This window comes from Peromyscus maniculatus, chromosome 11 (genome assembly GCF_049852395.1).
Source record: "Peromyscus maniculatus bairdii isolate BWxNUB_F1_BW_parent chromosome 11, HU_Pman_BW_mat_3.1, whole genome shotgun sequence".
NCBI classification, from domain to species: Eukaryota; Metazoa; Chordata; class Mammalia; order Rodentia; family Cricetidae; genus Peromyscus; species Peromyscus maniculatus.
This window is the reverse complement of record NC_134862.1, coordinates 49,692,620-49,712,084: the sequence shown is the minus strand read 5'-3', so window position 1 is coordinate 49,712,084 and position 19,465 is coordinate 49,692,620. Positions and strand designations below refer to the sequence as shown.

Below are 19,465 nucleotides of genomic sequence, written 5' to 3'. Positions count from 1 at the left end.
AAGAAATAACTTAGAAGAAGGATTTCTTTAGTTTTGGTGACTTGATTTCACGGTCAACTAGTCTCATCACTTTAAGCCTGTGAGAGGCGGAGCATTATGTGAAGGAGTGAGAGCTAAAGCAAAGCTGCTTGCCTCCTTCCCACCAGGAAACATAGCTATAAAAGAATGGCCAAGGTCCCACTACCCCTTCAAATGCAGAGCCCCAATGATCTGACTCATTTCAACCAAGCTAGCAACTTCTGAACTTTACCCCCTCTCCCAATAGCTCCAGCAATGAGAAACCAAGTTTCCATTAAAGTGAGATTTGAGGAAATGTATGAGGTCCAAATCATAATAGGAAAGAAAAGCTATATTCAGTAAGAAATATTATTACTTTATGGGAATTATAAGGGAAAATGATTTTTTATAATTTTTAAAATTTAATTATTTGACAATTTTTACATGTATATAAAACATCCTGGATAGTCTCTCTCCATAATGTTTTCTCACACCCCATCTCTACCAATAACACTTCATACTTGCCTGTCTTTCTCCCAGATTCTCAAATTTGAGTTTTGATGAATGGTACATGTAGTTTAACAAAGGGCACATGTGCAGCACTTGGATTGGGGTACTGTCTATGGAACCTAGTTTAGTCACTTGTGGGTATATACCTGAAATCGCTGACTCCCATTTTTTTTTTCTGAATCAGTTAGATGAAATAGTTCAGAGATGAGCACCATGGTTCCCTGAGAGTTTACTCCATTCATGCCTGGATGTGGATGGCCCATTCTTGATAGGCTCAGTGCAGACATCTGTAGATGTTGATAGTTTGTGATTGTAATGGCTCTGAATAGGCCAGGAGATATTTCACAGCCATGATTACTATATTTCAGCTCTTAGAATCTTTGTGCCCTTTCATCCACATGTTCCTTGAACTTTTGAGGGATGGTGTAAATGTCTTGTTTAATGATGAGCACACTCTTACTACTCCCATTGCCTTGGGCATTAACAAATCTCTACATTCATCATAGCTTACTGGAAAAGAGGGGCATCTCTGATTAATGCTGACAATTTTGATTATCTAAAATATGAACATATATATTTAGAAGATAGTTCAATGTTATGTCAATTTATCTTACTAACAGAATTAATCCCCCCCTAGATCTTATGAAACCCCTGCCATAGGCTTTTGAATAAGTTTACAATTACATGTGTGGAGTCTGTGTAGTGGAGTTTCTACATTATAGGTCTGCCCAAAGATATCTGGACCATCTGTGGCATGATTATATCGGAATATGAGGTTTTGCACATCAGAATTTCTAGTGTTTTCCTGAATAAGATAAAGATGACTAATTTCATTAAATACCTTTTGTACTTAAAGTGTGTAGTACTCTCTTCTCAGGCAGGCCTGTTCAATTACTCATTTCTTTCATCAAATGATTTGCTATTTTGGGGAAAATATGTATAAATTCACAACTGAAACAATACAGGGGATGATGACCATGAATCTTGATTAGGAGAGAGTCTACAAATTGATCTTTTGTGCCATATTGAATCTGTAGTAGGATGAAACTTACAGGTAATAATTAGAAGATCCTGGAATAGGTCAAAAATTTAACTATGCTGTTACTTATTTAAAGCTTTTTGAAAATTAGTAAATATATTAATCAATGTTGTGAGTAACCTGAATCAAGACTGTGACGGACCAACCATCACTGCTGATTGGCCAAGACCTACATCTGGAAACGTGTAAGATTCAAATGGGGCTGCTTTAAGTACTGACCACCTCTGCCGATCATGCACTTTAAGGAATATTAGGTTTGTTTTGAGGAATCACCTATAAAAGAGACAAGAAAAATTCATCTGTGTCCACATGAGAAGGAAGATCAGCTAAGAGGCAGAAGAATGTGTCTATAAGGCTATAATATCCCTACTTTAAACCATGTCTCCTTTTGTTACCCTTTAAAAAGAATTCTCAGTGTGCTAATTTAATTTTTTTTAATTAAGAAAATTTTTTCATTCATTTTACACACCAAAGATCCCCCTCTTCCCTCCTCCTGCTCCTCCAGCCTCCCCCTCTGAACCCACCTCCATTCCCCCCCTACAAAAAGGCAAGGCCTCCCATGAGGAGGTACATTCAGTAGAGGCAAGGCCAAGCCCCTCCGCCTGCCTCAAGCCTGGATGAGGTATCCCATGATGGTAGTGGGCTCCAAAGAGCCCACTCATGCACCAGGGATGGATTCTAACTATTTTAATTTCTTGATTTCTTATGAAAAGTAAAATTATCAAATTTTATAGAAGAACAATACAGGGGATGATGACCATGAATCTTGATTAGGAGAGAGTCTACAAATTGATCTTTTAGATAGAAGAATTTAAATTTATAAATCATGTAACAAATGTTTGTGTGCATGAGTAAGGAAGGCATGAGATTTGTTTATTTGGGCATGTACTGGAATTCTTTTAACATACTTTATGAGGGTCTCTGAACTAGAATTATGTTTCATAGAAAAATTAATCCTATTCTGATATTAAAATATTTATTAATTATAAATAAGAACATGAAGAGGGAAAATTTAATGAAACATTTCATATAAACTTATTAATACAATGAACAATATAGCATTTCAATATGAAGTTACAAAAATTGTTCACTGTTATGTAATCACATTATATTTCAATTCTGATTCAAATTATAAAGCAGTTATCATATTGGATATTAACAAATATCCCTGACCCACTTTTCTGGTGACCTGTCAGGTATAACTTGATTTCATGAGGAAAGACTTCTTCACATACCTCAGCAGTCTGAATCCTATTTGTCTCCTTCTCCAGACACTCTCTAGACACGTTATTGTAATTAATAGAACATAATTTCCTGATCAAGTGGTTTATCTCTGATAGAAGTGTTTTTCTATCTGTTTGATTTTTTTTATTGCAAGTGAAACCTTGTGATTTTCCACAAATCAAAAATGGACGTCTACATAATGAAGAGAGATACAGACCCTACTTCCCAGTACCTGTAGGAAAGCGGTTCCACTACCTCTGCAACAGTGGATTTGTGACCGCTTCCAGGAGATACTGGGGCTTCATTCACTGCACTGCACGAGGGTGGAGGCCTGCAGTTCCGTGCGTCAGTAAGTCAATGTCTGCATTAGATCACGTTTAATTCTACGGAAGTGTGGAAAGAGAAGATCACATACATAATTATATTTATGTCTCTCATGACAAAATAAGAAACAGAAGAGTTTGTGAGCAAAAAAGACTAGTTTCTGTCTTTTGTGAGCAGCTCTTCATGAAATGAACACAGAAAATAGGGACTATGAGAAGCCTTTATTGCTTCCATATTTTATTTATAAAAACTAAAATTAAATGCTACTTTTTAAAGCATTAGGTTTTGTTTTTGAATGCCACAAATATTCATTTAACTATTGTAAAGATAAACTTTAGTTTTTTAAAAAAATAAATGAATGTTTTTTTTTTTAAATTTAACATTTATGGCATATTTATTGTCCTAGGGCAATGTGTTTTCCATAAAGTGGAGAATGGGGAATCTCCATACAGGCAAATACCATATAGTCAGGGCGAGTCTGCAAAAGTCAAGTGTTACCCTGGCTACAGTCTTCCAAATGGTCAAGACACAGTTACATGTACAGAGAACGGCTGGTCACCTCAACTCAAATGCATCCGTGTCAGTAAGTAACCAGCTCCGAGATCACAAGATGCTCTTGACTCCCCATCCCATCTATATTACCTGTGGCAAAATACTTCTTTTCAAGTGTGTGTAAGTGAATACTGAGGATTCTTGGTAATTATATAGAAAAGTAAACACACCTAGTAGACATTACAACAAAATATTGACTAAACTTTAGAGTACTATAAACTTTGAAATCACTTTGTTATTTCACTCAAAACAATTATAAAATATAGTTTAAAATTAAATAAATATGATAATAGCTACACCCATCATTCATATATTCAAGTAGTAATATGCCATTTTAAAGCTCTGCTAATTGTCTCTGAATCCTTTGTGATGTGTAACTGGAAAGGGAATTCTAGGACATTGTGTGTCTGGTTTTCATGTTTTTTCCCAATCTCTGTAGTAATGTTTGTATTGATGATTACTTCTTGTTCTGTGTTCTTGAAAATGACTGTGTGATGCCACACTTTATTTTCAGAATAAATGTCTATAAAATATTACAACATAATAGTGCTGATTAAAATTCCTTTCCTTGGGCTGGAGAGATAGCTCAGAGGTAAAGAGCACTGGATGTTCTTCCATAAGTCCTGAGTTCAATTTCCAGCAACCACATGGTGCCTTACAACCACCTGTAATGAGATCTGGTGCCCTCTTCTGGTGTGTAGGCATGCATGCAGGCAGAACACTGTAGACATAACATATAAATAAATATTTAAAAATTCCTTTCATTATCATTTGGGTTTTAAAAATATTATCCTAAGTCAATTTGCAGACAATAAATTTAATTTTTCAAATGCATTTTTAATTCACACATTTGTAATTAGTTTACTGTAATATTAAAGAACTCTAAAAATCAGTCTGAGTTATATGTATTCTTTGTTTACTTCAGATTGCCAACTTTTAAATAACCTTGATAAGATTTGAATGACAATATCTTGAATTTTCAGAACAATTTTGAAATAGTCACATAATCATACTGTCTTCTTATTTATGAATGTAATGTATATTTAAAATTTTTAATCTGTTTTTGAAATCAGTGATTTAAATTTCTATATGATTAATATTACTGACCTGCTTAAAATTTGTGCTAAGTTTCTTGTGCCCAGATCATGACCCCGAGAGAGACCACCAATGACGAGCATGCCAGAATGCAAAAGCAAGGTTTAATTTGGAATATCCAAAAGAATATCCAAAAGCAATACAAGCCTAGACAGGGACTTTGTCCAATACATCCAAGGCAGTGGAGGCTGGAGGAAGTGCCTGCCTGTCTGCAAGCTCAGTTTTCAAAGGCAAAAGCCACAAGGTTACATCACTTAGGGGTGCTAGTATGGGTACAATTCTGATTGGGTCACTACTAGGGCCTTTCTAGAAATCATGGCTTAATCTTACTTCTAAGGGGGTGGTTGCCCACCATGATTTCTCATTGGCTACCCTCAGGTGGGGACATTTCTGTGGTCAGTTACTCTGGAAACCAGGTGTTAGTTTTTTGACTGCGCTCTTACCCTGCGAGGAAATGTCATGAAACAGGACAGAATCTAAACAAGTGTTTTATTAAGATAAGGGAAAAGGACAGGGTGCTCGGGCCTGTTAAAGAGATGCGTGCATGGAGAAGAAGGAAGCCAGGAATATGGCACCAGTTTATAAAGGCTGGGTTCCGCAGGCATACACAGGTCCATGTGGCTACTCCACGAATGTGCATAGATCACATAGTTGCGTTGTGTGCTTTTACGCAACCATGCAAAGCCAGGGGTTCCTTGTCATGCAAGACACCATGTCCCGGAAATGGTTATTTTGACCTGGAACTGGCTAAGCAGAAGTGTCTAGGTCTGCCAGACATGCCCAACCATCAGGGCGTGTTGTGAATCTATCACCAGGCAGAGGACATTCCATACTCTGGCAGTCATTACCTCATAACTACCTTGTGACTCTGTACTTTTACACTTTCTTGTTTCTGGAATCTGGACTGACTGGTTTCAGTAACTCATGGCCAATTCCTAAAAGGAGAAATCTTGGGCCTTAGTTTTAGGGTGAAAGCATTTTGGTCTTATTTCTAAGATGGCTCATTTTGGTCTCACAAGTTCTTATTGATAGCCTTTCCGTCATGCTGGTTTTGTTCATATTTGTTAATTGTGCTGATCCATATGTACATACTTCTTTTTCATATTTCTGTCTTTTTATTTTTTTAAGTCCTATCTATGTAAATTGCTTTAGCTTTCTTTCTCCAAGTAACTCAAAAAGATCTTAAAACAACTGTTGTGCCCAGATTGTAGCCCCCAGAGAGACCACCAAAGAGGAGCATGCCAGAATGCAAAAGCAAGGTTTATTTCTGGATATCCAAAAGCAATACAAGCCTAGGCAGGGACTTTGTCCAATACATCCAACACAGTGGAGGCTGGAGGAAGTGCCCACCTGTCTGCAAGCTCAGTTTTTAAAGGGAAAAGTCAAAAGGTTACATCATTTAGTGGTGCTAGCATGGATACAATTCTGATTGGCTCGCTTCTAGGGACTTCTAGAAATTACTTCTAAGGGAGTGGTTGCCCGCCACCATTTCTCATTGGCTGCCCTCAGGGGGCATTTCTGTGGTCAGTTACCCTGGAAACCAGGGAAAGGACATTCCATAGTCTGGCAGGCATTACCTCCTGACTATCTTGTGACTCTAAACTTCTACACTTTCTTGTTTCTGGAATCCAAACTGACTGGTTTCAGTAACTAACGGCCTATTCCCAAAAGGAGAAATCTTAGGCCTTAGTTTTTGGGTAAAAGCATTTTGGTCTTATTTCTAAGATGGCTCATTTTGGTCTCACATTAGTAACTGTATTTTAAAACTCAATGAGACCCAAGTAAACATTTGTGAATTATTTTTCCTTATGTAGGACATTTTTAAACGATTTTAATTTTTTTGAGAATTTCCTTTTTATAGCTCTTCAAAATTTTATAAAATATCTGTTATTATATTCATGTATTCCCAACTATTCTCTGGTATGTCTCCCTTCTACTACCAATTCAATTTTGTGTCCTCTTTTATTTTCCTCCTCCTCCTCCTCCTCCTCCTCAAGACATATTTATTTTTTTTGTGTGTGTTTGTTATGAGTGCTCTATCTGCATGTATGCCTGCATGCCAGAAGAGGACATTAGATCCCATTCCAGATTGCTATGAGCCAACTTTTGGTTGCTGGGAACTGAAATCAGGACCTCTGGAAGAGCAACCATTGCTCTTAACCTCTGAGTCATCTATCCAGCCCTCCTCCTCCTCCTTCTAACAACCTATGAAGTACAAGTTGTACTGTTTCTATATTCTTGCATGTGTGGTGTTACACTGGAGAGTGGCTGATTTACCAGGAGTGGACTCATAAAGAAAATGTTGTGCCCAGTTCATGACCCCCAGAGAGACCACTAAAGATGAGCATGCCAGAATACAAAAGCAAGGTTTAATTCTGGATATCCAAAAGCAATACAAGCCTAGGCAGGGACTTCATCCAATACATCCAACACAGTGGAGGCTGGAGGAAGTGTTCACCTATCTGCAAGCTCAGTTTTTAAAGGGAAAAATCACAAGGTTACATCATTTAGGGGTGCTAGTATGGGTACAATTCTGATTGGCTCGCTTTTAGGTGCTTTCTAGAAATCATGGCTTAATCTTACTTCTAAGGGAGCAGTTACCCATCACCATTTCTTATTGGCTGCCCTCAGGTGGGGATACTTCTGTGGTTAGTTACCCTCGAAACCAGGCTTGGAACATTCTATAGTTCAGCAGTTATTACCTCATAACTACCTTGTGACTCTGTACTTTTACATTTCCTGGTTTCTGGAATCTGGACTGATTTGTTTCAGTAACTATTGGCCTATTCCTAGAAGGAGAAATCTTAGGCCTTAGTTTTTGGGTGAAAACATTTTGGTCCTATTTCTGAGATGGCTCATTTTGGTCTCACAAAAATTGACTCTACCTTTTCCAGCAGCTGCTAGGCATGGGATTCTGTGCCCATCCACCTCCACCCCCATGCCGGAACTGGTCTAGCTTGCACGTGTGCAGGCCTTGTGCATTCTCTCACAACCACTCAGAATTCATAGGTGCATCTTCCTTGCTGTCTGGAAAATTGTGCTTCCTCATAGTCATGTACCTTTTCTGGCTCATCTACTCTTCTTGCCCTTTCCTCTGCAGTGTTCTTGAGACTTTATAGGAGAGAATGTGATAAAGATATCCCATAAAGGTCTGACTCTTTCAGCCTTATTTTCTGCATATTGATCACTTGTAGGTTATCTGAAGTGTTAAATGAATTCAACTGCAAATAGAAGCTTCTCTGGTGAGAGTTGAGAGGTGTGTTAATTTATTGAAAATTCATCTTTCATACATGAGTACTGTATTTACACCATTTTCTCATCTTTCTCCTCCCACCTACTCCTCTTATTACCTCCCTAACAAATTCATGACCTCTCCTTTTTAACTGTGATTTTTCAAACACACACACACACTACCCCTACACACACCCTATGAGTCCATTTAGTGCTACTTGAATTTACATATATTTAGGCCTGGTCATTTGATATTGGATAACTCATTGGGTGTGATTACTCCAAGAGAAGATTGATTTTCCTTTCACAGCAAAATTTAATTACATATAGCTCTTCATCTAGGGGTAGAGATTGTGAGAAGTTCTCTGCATGCATTGGCATTTCTACTGGTATTGTGCTGAACAACCTTATTTCTGAGATTTTTGTGGGTACAGTTAATCTGTCATATATAGAAAGACACTATATCACAGCAGACATCTTGATTCTCTGGCTTTCACAATCTTTCTGTTCCTTCTTCTATGATGTACTTGGAGCCTTGGGTGTATAGATTTTCTTGAAAATGAATTAACTAGGATTGGTCAACCTACACTCAGTTGTTCTCTGTATTTTGACCTGTTGTGGATTTCTGAATTAATCTCCATTTGATGCAAAAAGAGAACCTTCTTTGATGATGGATGGGAACAGCACCTATCTGTATTGGAGGATTTATTAAGGCAACTCCACGTAGTTCAAAAGGAGGTTTATTTTGGGAGGTAACTTACAGCTAGTAAAGAGGTTGGTTACAGGATCTGGGAGAGGTGAGATGCAGTCCAGCTGGGTTCTCTGGAGAACTCTGCTTGATCTACCATCCAGCATCCTGTATCACCAGGAACCAAGAGAGTCCACACATCCAGATCTCAGGTCTTAAGGGCTCCCATCTTGGCCTGCCTCAGGGGCAGGTCATAAGTAGGCATAACAGTTACAGAAAGCCTCACTAGGGGTAGTACTTCCAGGTCAAAACTGGAACAGCTGCTGACTACATACCTGTGAATACAGGGACAAGTATTTACAATGCTGTTAAAAATAGTACTGGTCTAGTGAGGTGGTAGTAATAGGTTCTACTCTAGGGTACTTGGCTTGATTTGTTGTACCAGGCGTGAATTCCTGCATATTGATTAGGACTTGGGTCAAATTATATAGCTATTGGTTACCACTGATATATAAATGTCACTATTGCACAATTAAAAATGTCTTTCTGCTGATCGTTGTTGTGCTTCTGTAGTCTTTATGCCTGGAGAGGGCTTTACTTGCTTTTCTATCTTTGCAGGATTGATTTGCTGGATCATTTGTAGATGTATGTCAGTTTTCTGCAACTATAACTTCCATGTTCACATATGTAGCCTCTGGGAATCAAGCTTCTACATCTCTTGATTCTATAAGATATGTGGTGGCATCTCAAGTCTCAGGGAGCAAAGCTGAAGAACATCCTCTCCTCTGCTCATCTGCCATCGACATGTCTTTCTGAAAATGGTTCTTCAAAATGTTGCCCATTTTTTCTTCATGGTTTGTTTTGTTTCTAGTGAATTTTGAGACTACTTAGTACATTGTGGCTATTATTTGCCTTCTGTAGGCTAGTGTTCTTCACAAATATTTCCTCACTTTTGCAGCTCAACTTACATTCTATCTGTCTTTCGAAAGCAAATGTTTACTCTTTACCTTTCTTATTTTTATTAGTTCGTTGAGAATTTCACACAACATATTTTGACCATATATGCCTCCCTCTTCAAATTCCTTCCATATCTGCTTCCCATCTCTACCCACCCACCCATTTTTTTGTTCTTAAAAAAATAATCAAGTCCTAACTGTGCTGCCCCTCAATTCTTGGGTGTGTGTCCATCCACTAGCACATTGTCAACCCCTTCCCTGTGAAAAAAATCACAAGATTTGCACGAGCTGCAGTCAGACAAAATCCCAGCATCTATAGGAGAGGTAGGCACAAAGTCTCACCCCTAACGTGGCTCTATTGGTCAATGATAGCAAGCATTTGTTATGATGCTCTTCAAGATAACAAAAAAATTTTAATTATTGGTTCTTTTTTCTGTCATCTAAAATGTCATTGCCTAAGCCACAAGCAAATATTTTTCTAAAAGTTTATATTTTACATTTATGTATATGATCAATATTTGTGTTCATTTTAAATGAGTGTGAGAAAGAAGTTTATGCTTATTATTTTGCATTTAAATGCCTAAATATTAATGTTTTATTTGATAAAAGATTATCTTCTACTATAAAATTGGTATTAATTATTGTCAGATATATACTAGTCCTATGTGTGTGTGGTTACTGACTCGCTGTTCTCTTCCACTGCTCTGTATACTTCTACATTCATCAACATCACAAGTATCTTTAGTGATTATTTCATTATATAAGACTTATTACCTTATAACATTAGATCTTTGATTCCTTTCTTTCTGAACAATTTAATTATAACATTCAAATGTTAAACAAAAGTATAGATTGTAGAAACCTATTGGTGGAGAAGTGTGATACTTCTATTAATTAACATATTTTATAATGTTTACATTATGTTTAAAATATCTAGATCATTGGACATTGTGAAGAATTATTTTGCTGCTATGGTCCCTTGTCATGTGACTTTTAAAAATGAGCTTGCTTATGAGTATATAATGCTTTTCTGGAATAAAATTAAAGACAACTGATACAGTATACTTTAATTTTTCTATTAATGATTAGGATATACCTGTGTAGTAATTAGACCTTTGGTTTCTTATAGCACTGTTCTGTTGTACACAACAAAAGGTCCTGTGTTCTTCTGTAAATGTTTAGCTAGTATGTGTTTTTCATACTGAAGCAAATATATTCATCTTAAATATTTTTCTTGAGTGAGTTGTGTAGTCTATGACTTTTAAACTCCATTAATTTTTAATTTGTAAAATTAATTGACATGGATGCCCATAATATTCCCTGATGTTTCTCTTAAAATAAGTTTTTATATATACATGTATATGTATATATATTCCATCATTGCTGATATTGGTAACCTGTTGTGCTGTCTCTATTTTTCTCTTCTAAATCTGTGTAAATGTTATTAACTTAAGGCGCTTTTATAGTATCAAGTTGTAAATTTATTTTAGGTAGGAATGCATTTATGTATTACAAACACTGTTTCTTGTATTTTTGTTCCATTATTTTAGTTCAGGATGTGACATGCCCTCCTTCCCCACACATCTCCCAACTTTAATCTCTTCTTTTTCTAATGTTTTAAGAGAGTCTCAGGTAACTGGTATGGGGCTACTGTCCTTTTTACTGTGCATGTTGGGTACAGCCAGCTTCCTCCGTGCTATTGTTGTCTTACCATGGATAGATTTATGTGTGGTTTATCATTGACACTTACATGCAACAGGTGAGCGTTACCAATTAGTTTTCTGGGAATTTTTGTGTGGGGAATAAAATGTTGCCACAATGTATTTTATTTCACATCCACCACAATCTTTTGAGTAAAGAAGCCGTACCTCGTTAGAACACTTGCTGTTAGTGCTTGGGATTGGATATCTGCATGAACGGAAGCTAAGTTTGATTGATAATTTTGTTTCCTTTGAAATTTATTTAGACTGGTTTGGGAGCCTTTTCTTTCCAACTAGTGTGTTTAGAACATCAATAAACCTCTTCTGGGATCTTACTAAAGGATTTGGGTAATCAAAAGGGACTGTCCCACCTTTTCAGTTTGAATATCTCACATTGCTGGTGTTCTGGGAGCCTTTGATCTTACAATTTGGGGCCATTTTTCTTCTTCTGTTCTATTGCATCACAGAGTCTTGTACTGTGCTATAGTATGCTGACATCTGGCCAGAGAGCTAGAGGATGGCAGTGGAGATCTGCAGAATTCTACTTCAGGTTTTCTTTCTGCTCTGCTTTTCTATACCACAGATCCAGTAAATCTGATCTCTTTGAAAACAGTGATTTTTGTTTCTTAAATTCAGAAAAAATACCTATTATTATTTTTTCTAGTCAGGTTTCTCCTCACTGTACTATTTTCTGGAAAATTCCTCCATACATAAAGCTTCCTTGATAACAAACCTACTTAGTCTCTTGATACTCTGGAATTCTAGTTTGGTGCTCTTTGTCTTCCAATAATAGGCATTGGTAATTTTCACCCAAACTTCTCATTCCCCTCCTTGTTTGTGGCTAGCACTCTCTTTTTCTTTTCTTTTCCTTATAATTTGTTACATTCCTTTAGAAAAATCACAATTCATTACCTTTCCCACATTTGGTTTTTGCTTGATCTCTGTTCATCATTTTAGGTTTTCACAGTTTGTTCTTGCATTAGTATTTGCTTCCTTTTTCAAGTTAACAAAGTGAAAGACTTAATGATTTTTATTCTTTATTCTTTTCCAGTAATTTGATGGTATTCCTGTCTCTTCACTACTTAGTGTTTTCTCCCAATATTTTATCTAATCCTTTAATTGGCATTTATATAAAATATTTAATGTTTTATTCTTTGATTTCTTACTTATCCATAAACAAGCAAATGTGTGTTCTGAGAAAAAATCTAATAACTGGAATTATACCTTTATACTGTCTTTTTAATTATTATTTTTCATGGAATATATATTTATCTGGTACATTTCACAATGAAATATTATTCTGATGATAAAAAAGTGAAATTAAAAATTTTACATTTATACTTTCAAGTTCAGTTATTAAAGATATGAGGAGGCATTATTTTGTCATGAGAAGATTAAATAATTTTTTTTGTTTCTCATGATCTTCTTTGAACATTGAACATCCATTGTATTTTAGGCATGAGGTATAGCCAGAAGTTTTTCTGTGTCCTGCCTGGTCCTGCAGCTTCTCAGACCCAAGTAAACACACAGGGGCTTATATTACTTACAGACTGTTTAGTCTATAGCAGGTCTCTTGCTAGCTAGTTCTTATATCTTAAATTAATCCATAACTATTAATCTATGTATCACCACATGTTCCGTGCCTTTACCTGTGTGAAATGTCATGCTGCTTTCTGGATGGTGTCTCTCTCTGGACCCCACCTTTTCCCTTTCTTGTCTCTCTCCTATCCTGCTTGCCTCTAAGCTGCCTGGCCAGAGGCCAAAGCAGTTTATTTATTAACCAATAGGAATAACATATATTCACAGCATACAGAAAGACATCCCCCAGAATGAGGTTACAATGGCATTTCAAATTCTTGAAACTGGAGTGTGTAGCAACTGTGCAGATAGATTTTCCAAGATCATCACCCAACCACAGGAACCCTAATTGAGTAAATAAGTCTAGGTGACTTAGAGAACCAATTATTCTCCGGTTTAAAGAAAAAAATGTATTATTCAGCATTTGAACTTTCTGTAGGAGTATGGATACACTTGGAAAAAATTTTAACACAATTTTAGAAGTAATTATGAGTGATTTAAATCTTGCTATGTTAAAAAATTCAAAGAAGATATTGTGTATCTTTAAACCTATGATTTGATTTTCTTGGTTCAGGAATGTGAATGATTTTGATTATTTTGAGTCCATATATAAGTGACTAACAGCTATTTTTAATATCTTTTTCTATTGTAAATCCTTAAGCCACTGAGCATGCACTCATCTTTTTTTTTTATTCCTTTCTCTTTTAGAGACATGTTCAAAGAACGATATAGAGATTGAGAATGGGTTTCTTTCTGAATCTGATCATACATACGCTCTAAATAGAAAAACACACTATAGGTGCAAACAGGGATATGTAACAGCAAATGGAGAAACATCAGGAACAATTACCTGCCTCCAAAATGGATGGTCAGCTCAACCCTCATGTATCAGTGAGTATTTCATGATATTCCTGCCATTATACTGGTGATGTATAAGGGTTTAGCTTTATTTTCCTTTGAGGTGGCTGGTATTGTTTCACTTGAAAGATGAATTTTAAACTTCAAGAAGAAATATTTCACTATTTGTTTTTCCTTTTGGACTCATTCCTGCTTTGTAGAATATCAGTTCATTTCCCTTTCAATGCTTTAAAATACCCAAAGTTTTAAATTTAGTGAAGAATTCGTTGACTAGCTGCCTTTTAAAAGATATTCTGCCTTGCATATGAAAGCCTTTGCTCCTAGATATAAAGGCAAAGTTTTAGGTGAAGATACATGCCCATGTTTTAAATCCCAGAATATGTGATAACCTTATAATATGTATTTGACACTATCAGTTAATGTCTGTCTCAGAAGGTCTCCCTCTTAGAAATTCTTCCCAAATATTTTGATATTGGAAAGAAAGAAATGTTCCCAGGTAACATCAAATTTTCATGTTGTACTACCTACAGTCATTGAAAGTTTTCTGAGAGTAATTAGTTCAGCTTGTCTTACTTATCAGAAAGCTAGCCAGTGCTATTTTTCAAGAAATATTCAACATAACTTAAATGATAAGGTGATTTAATACATTTACTGCTTTCTTAGTTTCTATTTTTCATTTATTGTATTTTTACAGAATCTATTTAAAGAAAAAGCAATTAAAATTATTCCCATGTAATATTCATGTATATTAAATTATAATTTACAAGCCTTTTGGGATATGCAATATTCAATATTGCATATGAACTACTAAATAAGGGACATTAGTTCAGAAAGGTTATTACCCTTTTCTAAAACAAAATATATCTGAAATTGTGTATTTATTTGCAGTATGTGATAACTATAAGGAAAAAATGAGCTGAAAAATTATTTTTAAAATAAAGTTTTATAAAACTTAACTGAGGCAGTAAATGCTAATCGGAGTGTAGTTTTTATTTAATAAATGTTTCAGGAAAATGATTTATTGTTGGTCTTCTAAGGGTCTTTTTATATAGTATTTCATTGTTATTATATATTAACCTGTGACTACTTTTGTTCTCACAGGAATTGCTCAGATTGTCCATTGACACATTAAATGATATCTTCTATTTTATTTTGCATTAGAGTCTTGTGATAGGCCTATATTTGAGAATGCTGGAACTAAAAATAATAGCACGTGGTTTAAACTCAATGATGAAATAGACTACGAATGCCATATTGGATATGATAACAAATATAAACATACCAAGGGCTCCATAACATGTACATATGATGGATGGTCTGACATACCTTCATGTTATGGTGAGTATGATTTTCTCTGGGATTTTCTTTTCACAAGGCAAAAATAAATATTTATGTGTTACTTGAAAATATGAACTTCCTAGGATCTTCCTTCTGATTCAGTGTAAACTTGGAGAAAGGGCTGTTTTGAAGGCTAAAGCTGATCATGTTTGTTTTTATTATTGCATTGCGAGCATTTATCCTATGTGTGTATAATGGTTATAAGTATGCATCTATGGAGGTGTGTACACCACATGACTCATGAAAATGTCAGAACTTGTGTGTCAGCTCTCTCTTTTCATCATGTGAGTCCCAGGACTGACCTCCTGTCACCAAGCTTGGAGGCAAGCACCCTCACTGACTGAACCATCTCAGTGGCCTGATATTCTGTTTTTAAAATTATGTCTTTATGAGGTGTTGACAGCACATTCGTGTGACTCCTGCACTATGAGCCTGGAACAAGAGGTTTTAAGTTTGAGACATGTTGGGCTGCATAATGAATCCCTGTTTCCATAAACAAACAAATGGAATACATAAAATTAATTATTCCTTTGTATTACCTGTGTTTATTCAGGCACCTCAACAGGCTGGAGAGTGTTTTCTCCAAGTGACTCCGTTGATCTAAACCTCTTCCAGGGAGCTGGGTTGGTTTTAGCTTCTTCCAGGAAGCTGGTGCCATCTCAAAATCTTCTCTTTTGCATCTAGTCTTGTCTGAAAATCTCCTTTGCAGCTTGCCTTGTCTGAGAATGATTCATCAGCTTGGCTTGTTTACTTGGGAGTGAGGTGCCTACTGAATCTGATCAGTTTCAGGGACTTCCCAAAGCTATTTAGAGTTCTTTACCTTCCTGCTAAAGGAGATTTCCTGCAGAATGGAATATTTTAATTTTGGATAAACTGTTACACAATAAATTCCAGTAGACTTTTGCAGACCTGGTGTCACACCCGATACCAATAACTAAATAAAAACCCTCTTCTTATTAAAATTTATTCATAGTTATGGTGAATATGGAGGACCCCAGACTTTTAATAGCTGAGTCTTGTAAGGCTGAATTTTCCCAGTCAGTCTAAAAAACTTAATATTAAAACAAAGGAATTGTTGGGGACTGTTTCCAGAAACTCTAATGTGTGCCATGCTTGTGTGTCCTATTACCACCCCTAACATGAGGGGTTGTTTTTGCTTTAGACATTGCTTTTAAAGTATATCTTTCATTTTTGTTATTAATTCTATACTAACACATGACTCTTGAAAGTTGGATTTTTCTTTTATGCATAACCCTACTTTTTAAATTGCATTCTTTAATTTTATAAATTAGTAAAAAAAAAAAAGGAAGATTTCAAACAAGAAAAAATGTTTTTATTTTGTTTTGTTTTTTTGTAACTTAACAATGCCAACAATTTTATTTGTTTTGTTTTTTGGAGGCAGGGTTTGTTTGTGTACCTTTGGAGCCTGTCCTGGATCTCGCTCTGTAAACCAGGGTGGCCTTAAACTCACAGAGATCTGCCTGCCTCTGCCCCCAGAGTGCTGGGATTAAAGGCATGCGCCACCACTGCCCAGCTAATGCCAACAATTTTTTAAAAATTAATTGCAATGGAAAATGCTACAAATTCTTAATTTGAGTCAGATTGATTAATAGTTAATAATACGAATTGGAAATACAACAGAATATCTTAGTATATTGTAAATATTCAAACACAACTACTGTTATTGTTTTGTCTATATTTCTTATGCTCTTTTTTAATTTAAAATAAAGTAATTTTATTTTCCTAACTTCAAATACATTAGAAATGACTTTACCTGTTCTAACTTCTGAAGTATACTAAACTGAAATAATTTTTTTTGAAAATGTCATACACATACTGTATTGCATTAATTTCAAATATGAAAGAACAATTGTGTATTGTAAGAAAAGAGTCATTGTACATTTAACATTAGTAATCCTCTGTGCAATTCAGACCCAGTAAAAATAAGTAAATTTCATTTTTCAAGTCTATGACTTATATATTCCATCAATATACATTCCTCAGACTTCCATATGAATTTAGGGGCTATAGCAAATGTAATATTCAACACTTTTCATAAGGAAGATGGTTACTGATGCTTCTCTGTGAATGCACATGAGAGAGATAAAACTACTTCTCAATGATTAAATGTATTCTCTAATTATTTTATTTTTCAAGAAAGAGAATGCAGCATCCCCTTACTATCACCACACTTATTCGTCAATCCCAGGAATGACAAATATAAAGTTGGAGATTTGTTAAAATTTTCTTGCCAACAAGGACACAGAGTTGGACCAGATTCAGTGCAATGCTACCACTTTGGATGGTCTCCTAGTTTCCCAACATGTAAAGGTCAGTATCTGTTTTACATTTGGTGAATGAAAATCAGAAGTTTATTTTCCTTCTCCTAATATCCCCTAGTCTTACATTGTGTTCATAATCTTAAACATATCCAGATATATAGACAGCCATGATGAAGTTGCAGGTTGTGTGGCTAATACAGTCACTGATTTGCAAAGTTAATCCCAGGCTAGCATAAAATATGTTATCAGTGTGTTTAAACATGTAGACATGATGGCTGAGAGTACAAAGACGTCTCTCATTTTGTCTGTATTACCATTTATACTGGTATTTTTACAGCATAAGCATTTCCTCACATTGCATGGAGAATGTCTAAACTGTATGAAAGCAGATTTTGATGAATCCATTAGCATTTATTAAAAAATCAGATCCCGGTACAGGGCCAGAAGTGTATGTTTGCCGGGCGGTGGTGGCGCACGCCTTTAATCCCAGTACTTGGGAGACAGAGGCAGGCAGATCTTTGTGAGTTCGAGGCCAGCCTGGTCTACAAAGTGAGATCCAGAAAGGGTGCAAAGCTACACAGAGAAACCCTGTCTCGAAAAACCAAAAAAAAAAAAAAAGGGGGGGGGAATTAAAATACATTAATCAGAGATGTTTTCTACAGTGCCAACAATTTTTACAAATTGTAGCTGTAAGTTAAAAATATTCAGAGAGTGTGAAAATCACTATAATTGACACAACTACAATTGCTGACTGGGTTCCTGCATTTTCAAGGTTTCAGGTTTATCACACACTGTACCACCTTCAATATGCTTTCAATGCTAGTTCAATAGACATGTTACAAACTGTGAAATGTCAGTCTAATGTAAATATTATTTCTTTAATAAAGTTTCATGAAATGTGATATGGTGAATAAATTCTTAAAAGATTTTTCATTACCTAGATTTTAGACTGCAATGTGGACATTTTCATTTATACTTATACAATATTTCCACAGTAGATAAAGTAGGACCATGTGACCAACCTCCTGAACTCCTCAATGGGGAAGTTAAGGGAACAAAGAAAGAAGAATACAGCCATGATGACGTGGTGGATTATGTTTGCAATCCTAGATATCTACTGAAGGGACCCAATAAAATCCAGTGTGTTGATGGGAAGTGGACAACCTTGCCGATATGTGTTGGTAATTAAAGCATTAATACATAAATATTGTTTTGTATCTTTGTATGTGATGTCTTAATCATAAATACTCATTTGTGAAACAACTACAGAGGAGAAGAGAACATGTGGAGACATACCTGAACTTGAGCATGGCTCTGTACACTTTTCTATTCCTCCCTACAATCATGGAGAGTCATTGGAGTTCACCTGCTTGGAAACATTCACAATGATTGGAAGCGGGTCAGTTTCATGTATTAGTGGAAGGTGGACCCAGCTTCCTAAATGTGTTGGTAAGTCTATGTGCCTCAAATTGATACTTTATAAATTTTAATGTTTTATTTGCAGAGATATTCGCTATGATATATTTCTGAATTTAGTACTGTTTTACTCCCCATGGGAGACCTTGACTCAAAAAATCTAGTCTTAAACAATATGAATCCAAACTTTCAGTATTTATTATGAAAATATTATTATTATTATGGTGCATGTCTACAGATGAGCACAAATTAATAATATAATCTGTTGTCTTCAATAAAATCTAGTTTTTCTTATAAATTTTCATGGAACTAAAATGTGGATACTACTACCCAAGATGATATGACTATGTTATACAAAAACAACTTTGATGTTATTGTATGACACTCTCCTTCCATGTCTTAGAAAGCTAAGAAATAAAGTCTGAAAATCACCCATTTCCTACTCCCCCATGATAAACTTTCCTCTCTCAGAGCTTCTATGATGCTTCTGTCTATTCTACATGCTGCAAACTGAAGTCAATGTTCTGGGGGTAGGGTTCTAGGACTTCCCAATGGTGATAGAACACAGCTATACAAATAGTCTGAGATTGAATGGCAACATTATCCCATGGGTGACTTCACTTTGCAATGACTCCCCCCTGTACTTTTAGTGATTGAGTCTTTAATGAGTAGCTGAA

General features: G+C 35.7%; 1 protein-coding gene across 13 annotated transcripts in view; it reads left to right on the top strand.

Annotated features, from left to right (window-relative positions):
- LOC102923317 (complement factor H-related protein 1-like) overlaps positions 1-19,465 on the top strand; it is a 256,566-nt gene that overhangs the window by 114,689 nt on the left and 122,412 nt on the right. For 11 of the 13 annotated variants that reach the window (XM_076547540.1, XM_076547550.1, XM_076547544.1 and 8 more), the window contains 7 exons: positions 2,925-3,119; positions 3,501-3,677; positions 13,603-13,785; positions 14,914-15,090; positions 17,248-17,421; positions 18,368-18,553; positions 18,642-18,821. The exons of 1 other annotated variant lie outside the window; for it this stretch is intronic. In XM_076547540.1, the coding sequence (XP_076403655.1) occupies positions 2,925-3,119; positions 3,501-3,677; positions 13,603-13,785; positions 14,914-15,090; positions 17,248-17,421; positions 18,368-18,553; positions 18,642-18,821 (1,272 nt within the window). The remainder of the gene's footprint in view (positions 1-2,924; positions 3,120-3,500; positions 3,678-13,602; positions 13,786-14,913; positions 15,091-17,247; positions 17,422-18,367; positions 18,554-18,641; positions 18,822-19,465) is intronic. One more of the 13 variants, XM_076547539.1, reaches the window with a different exon arrangement.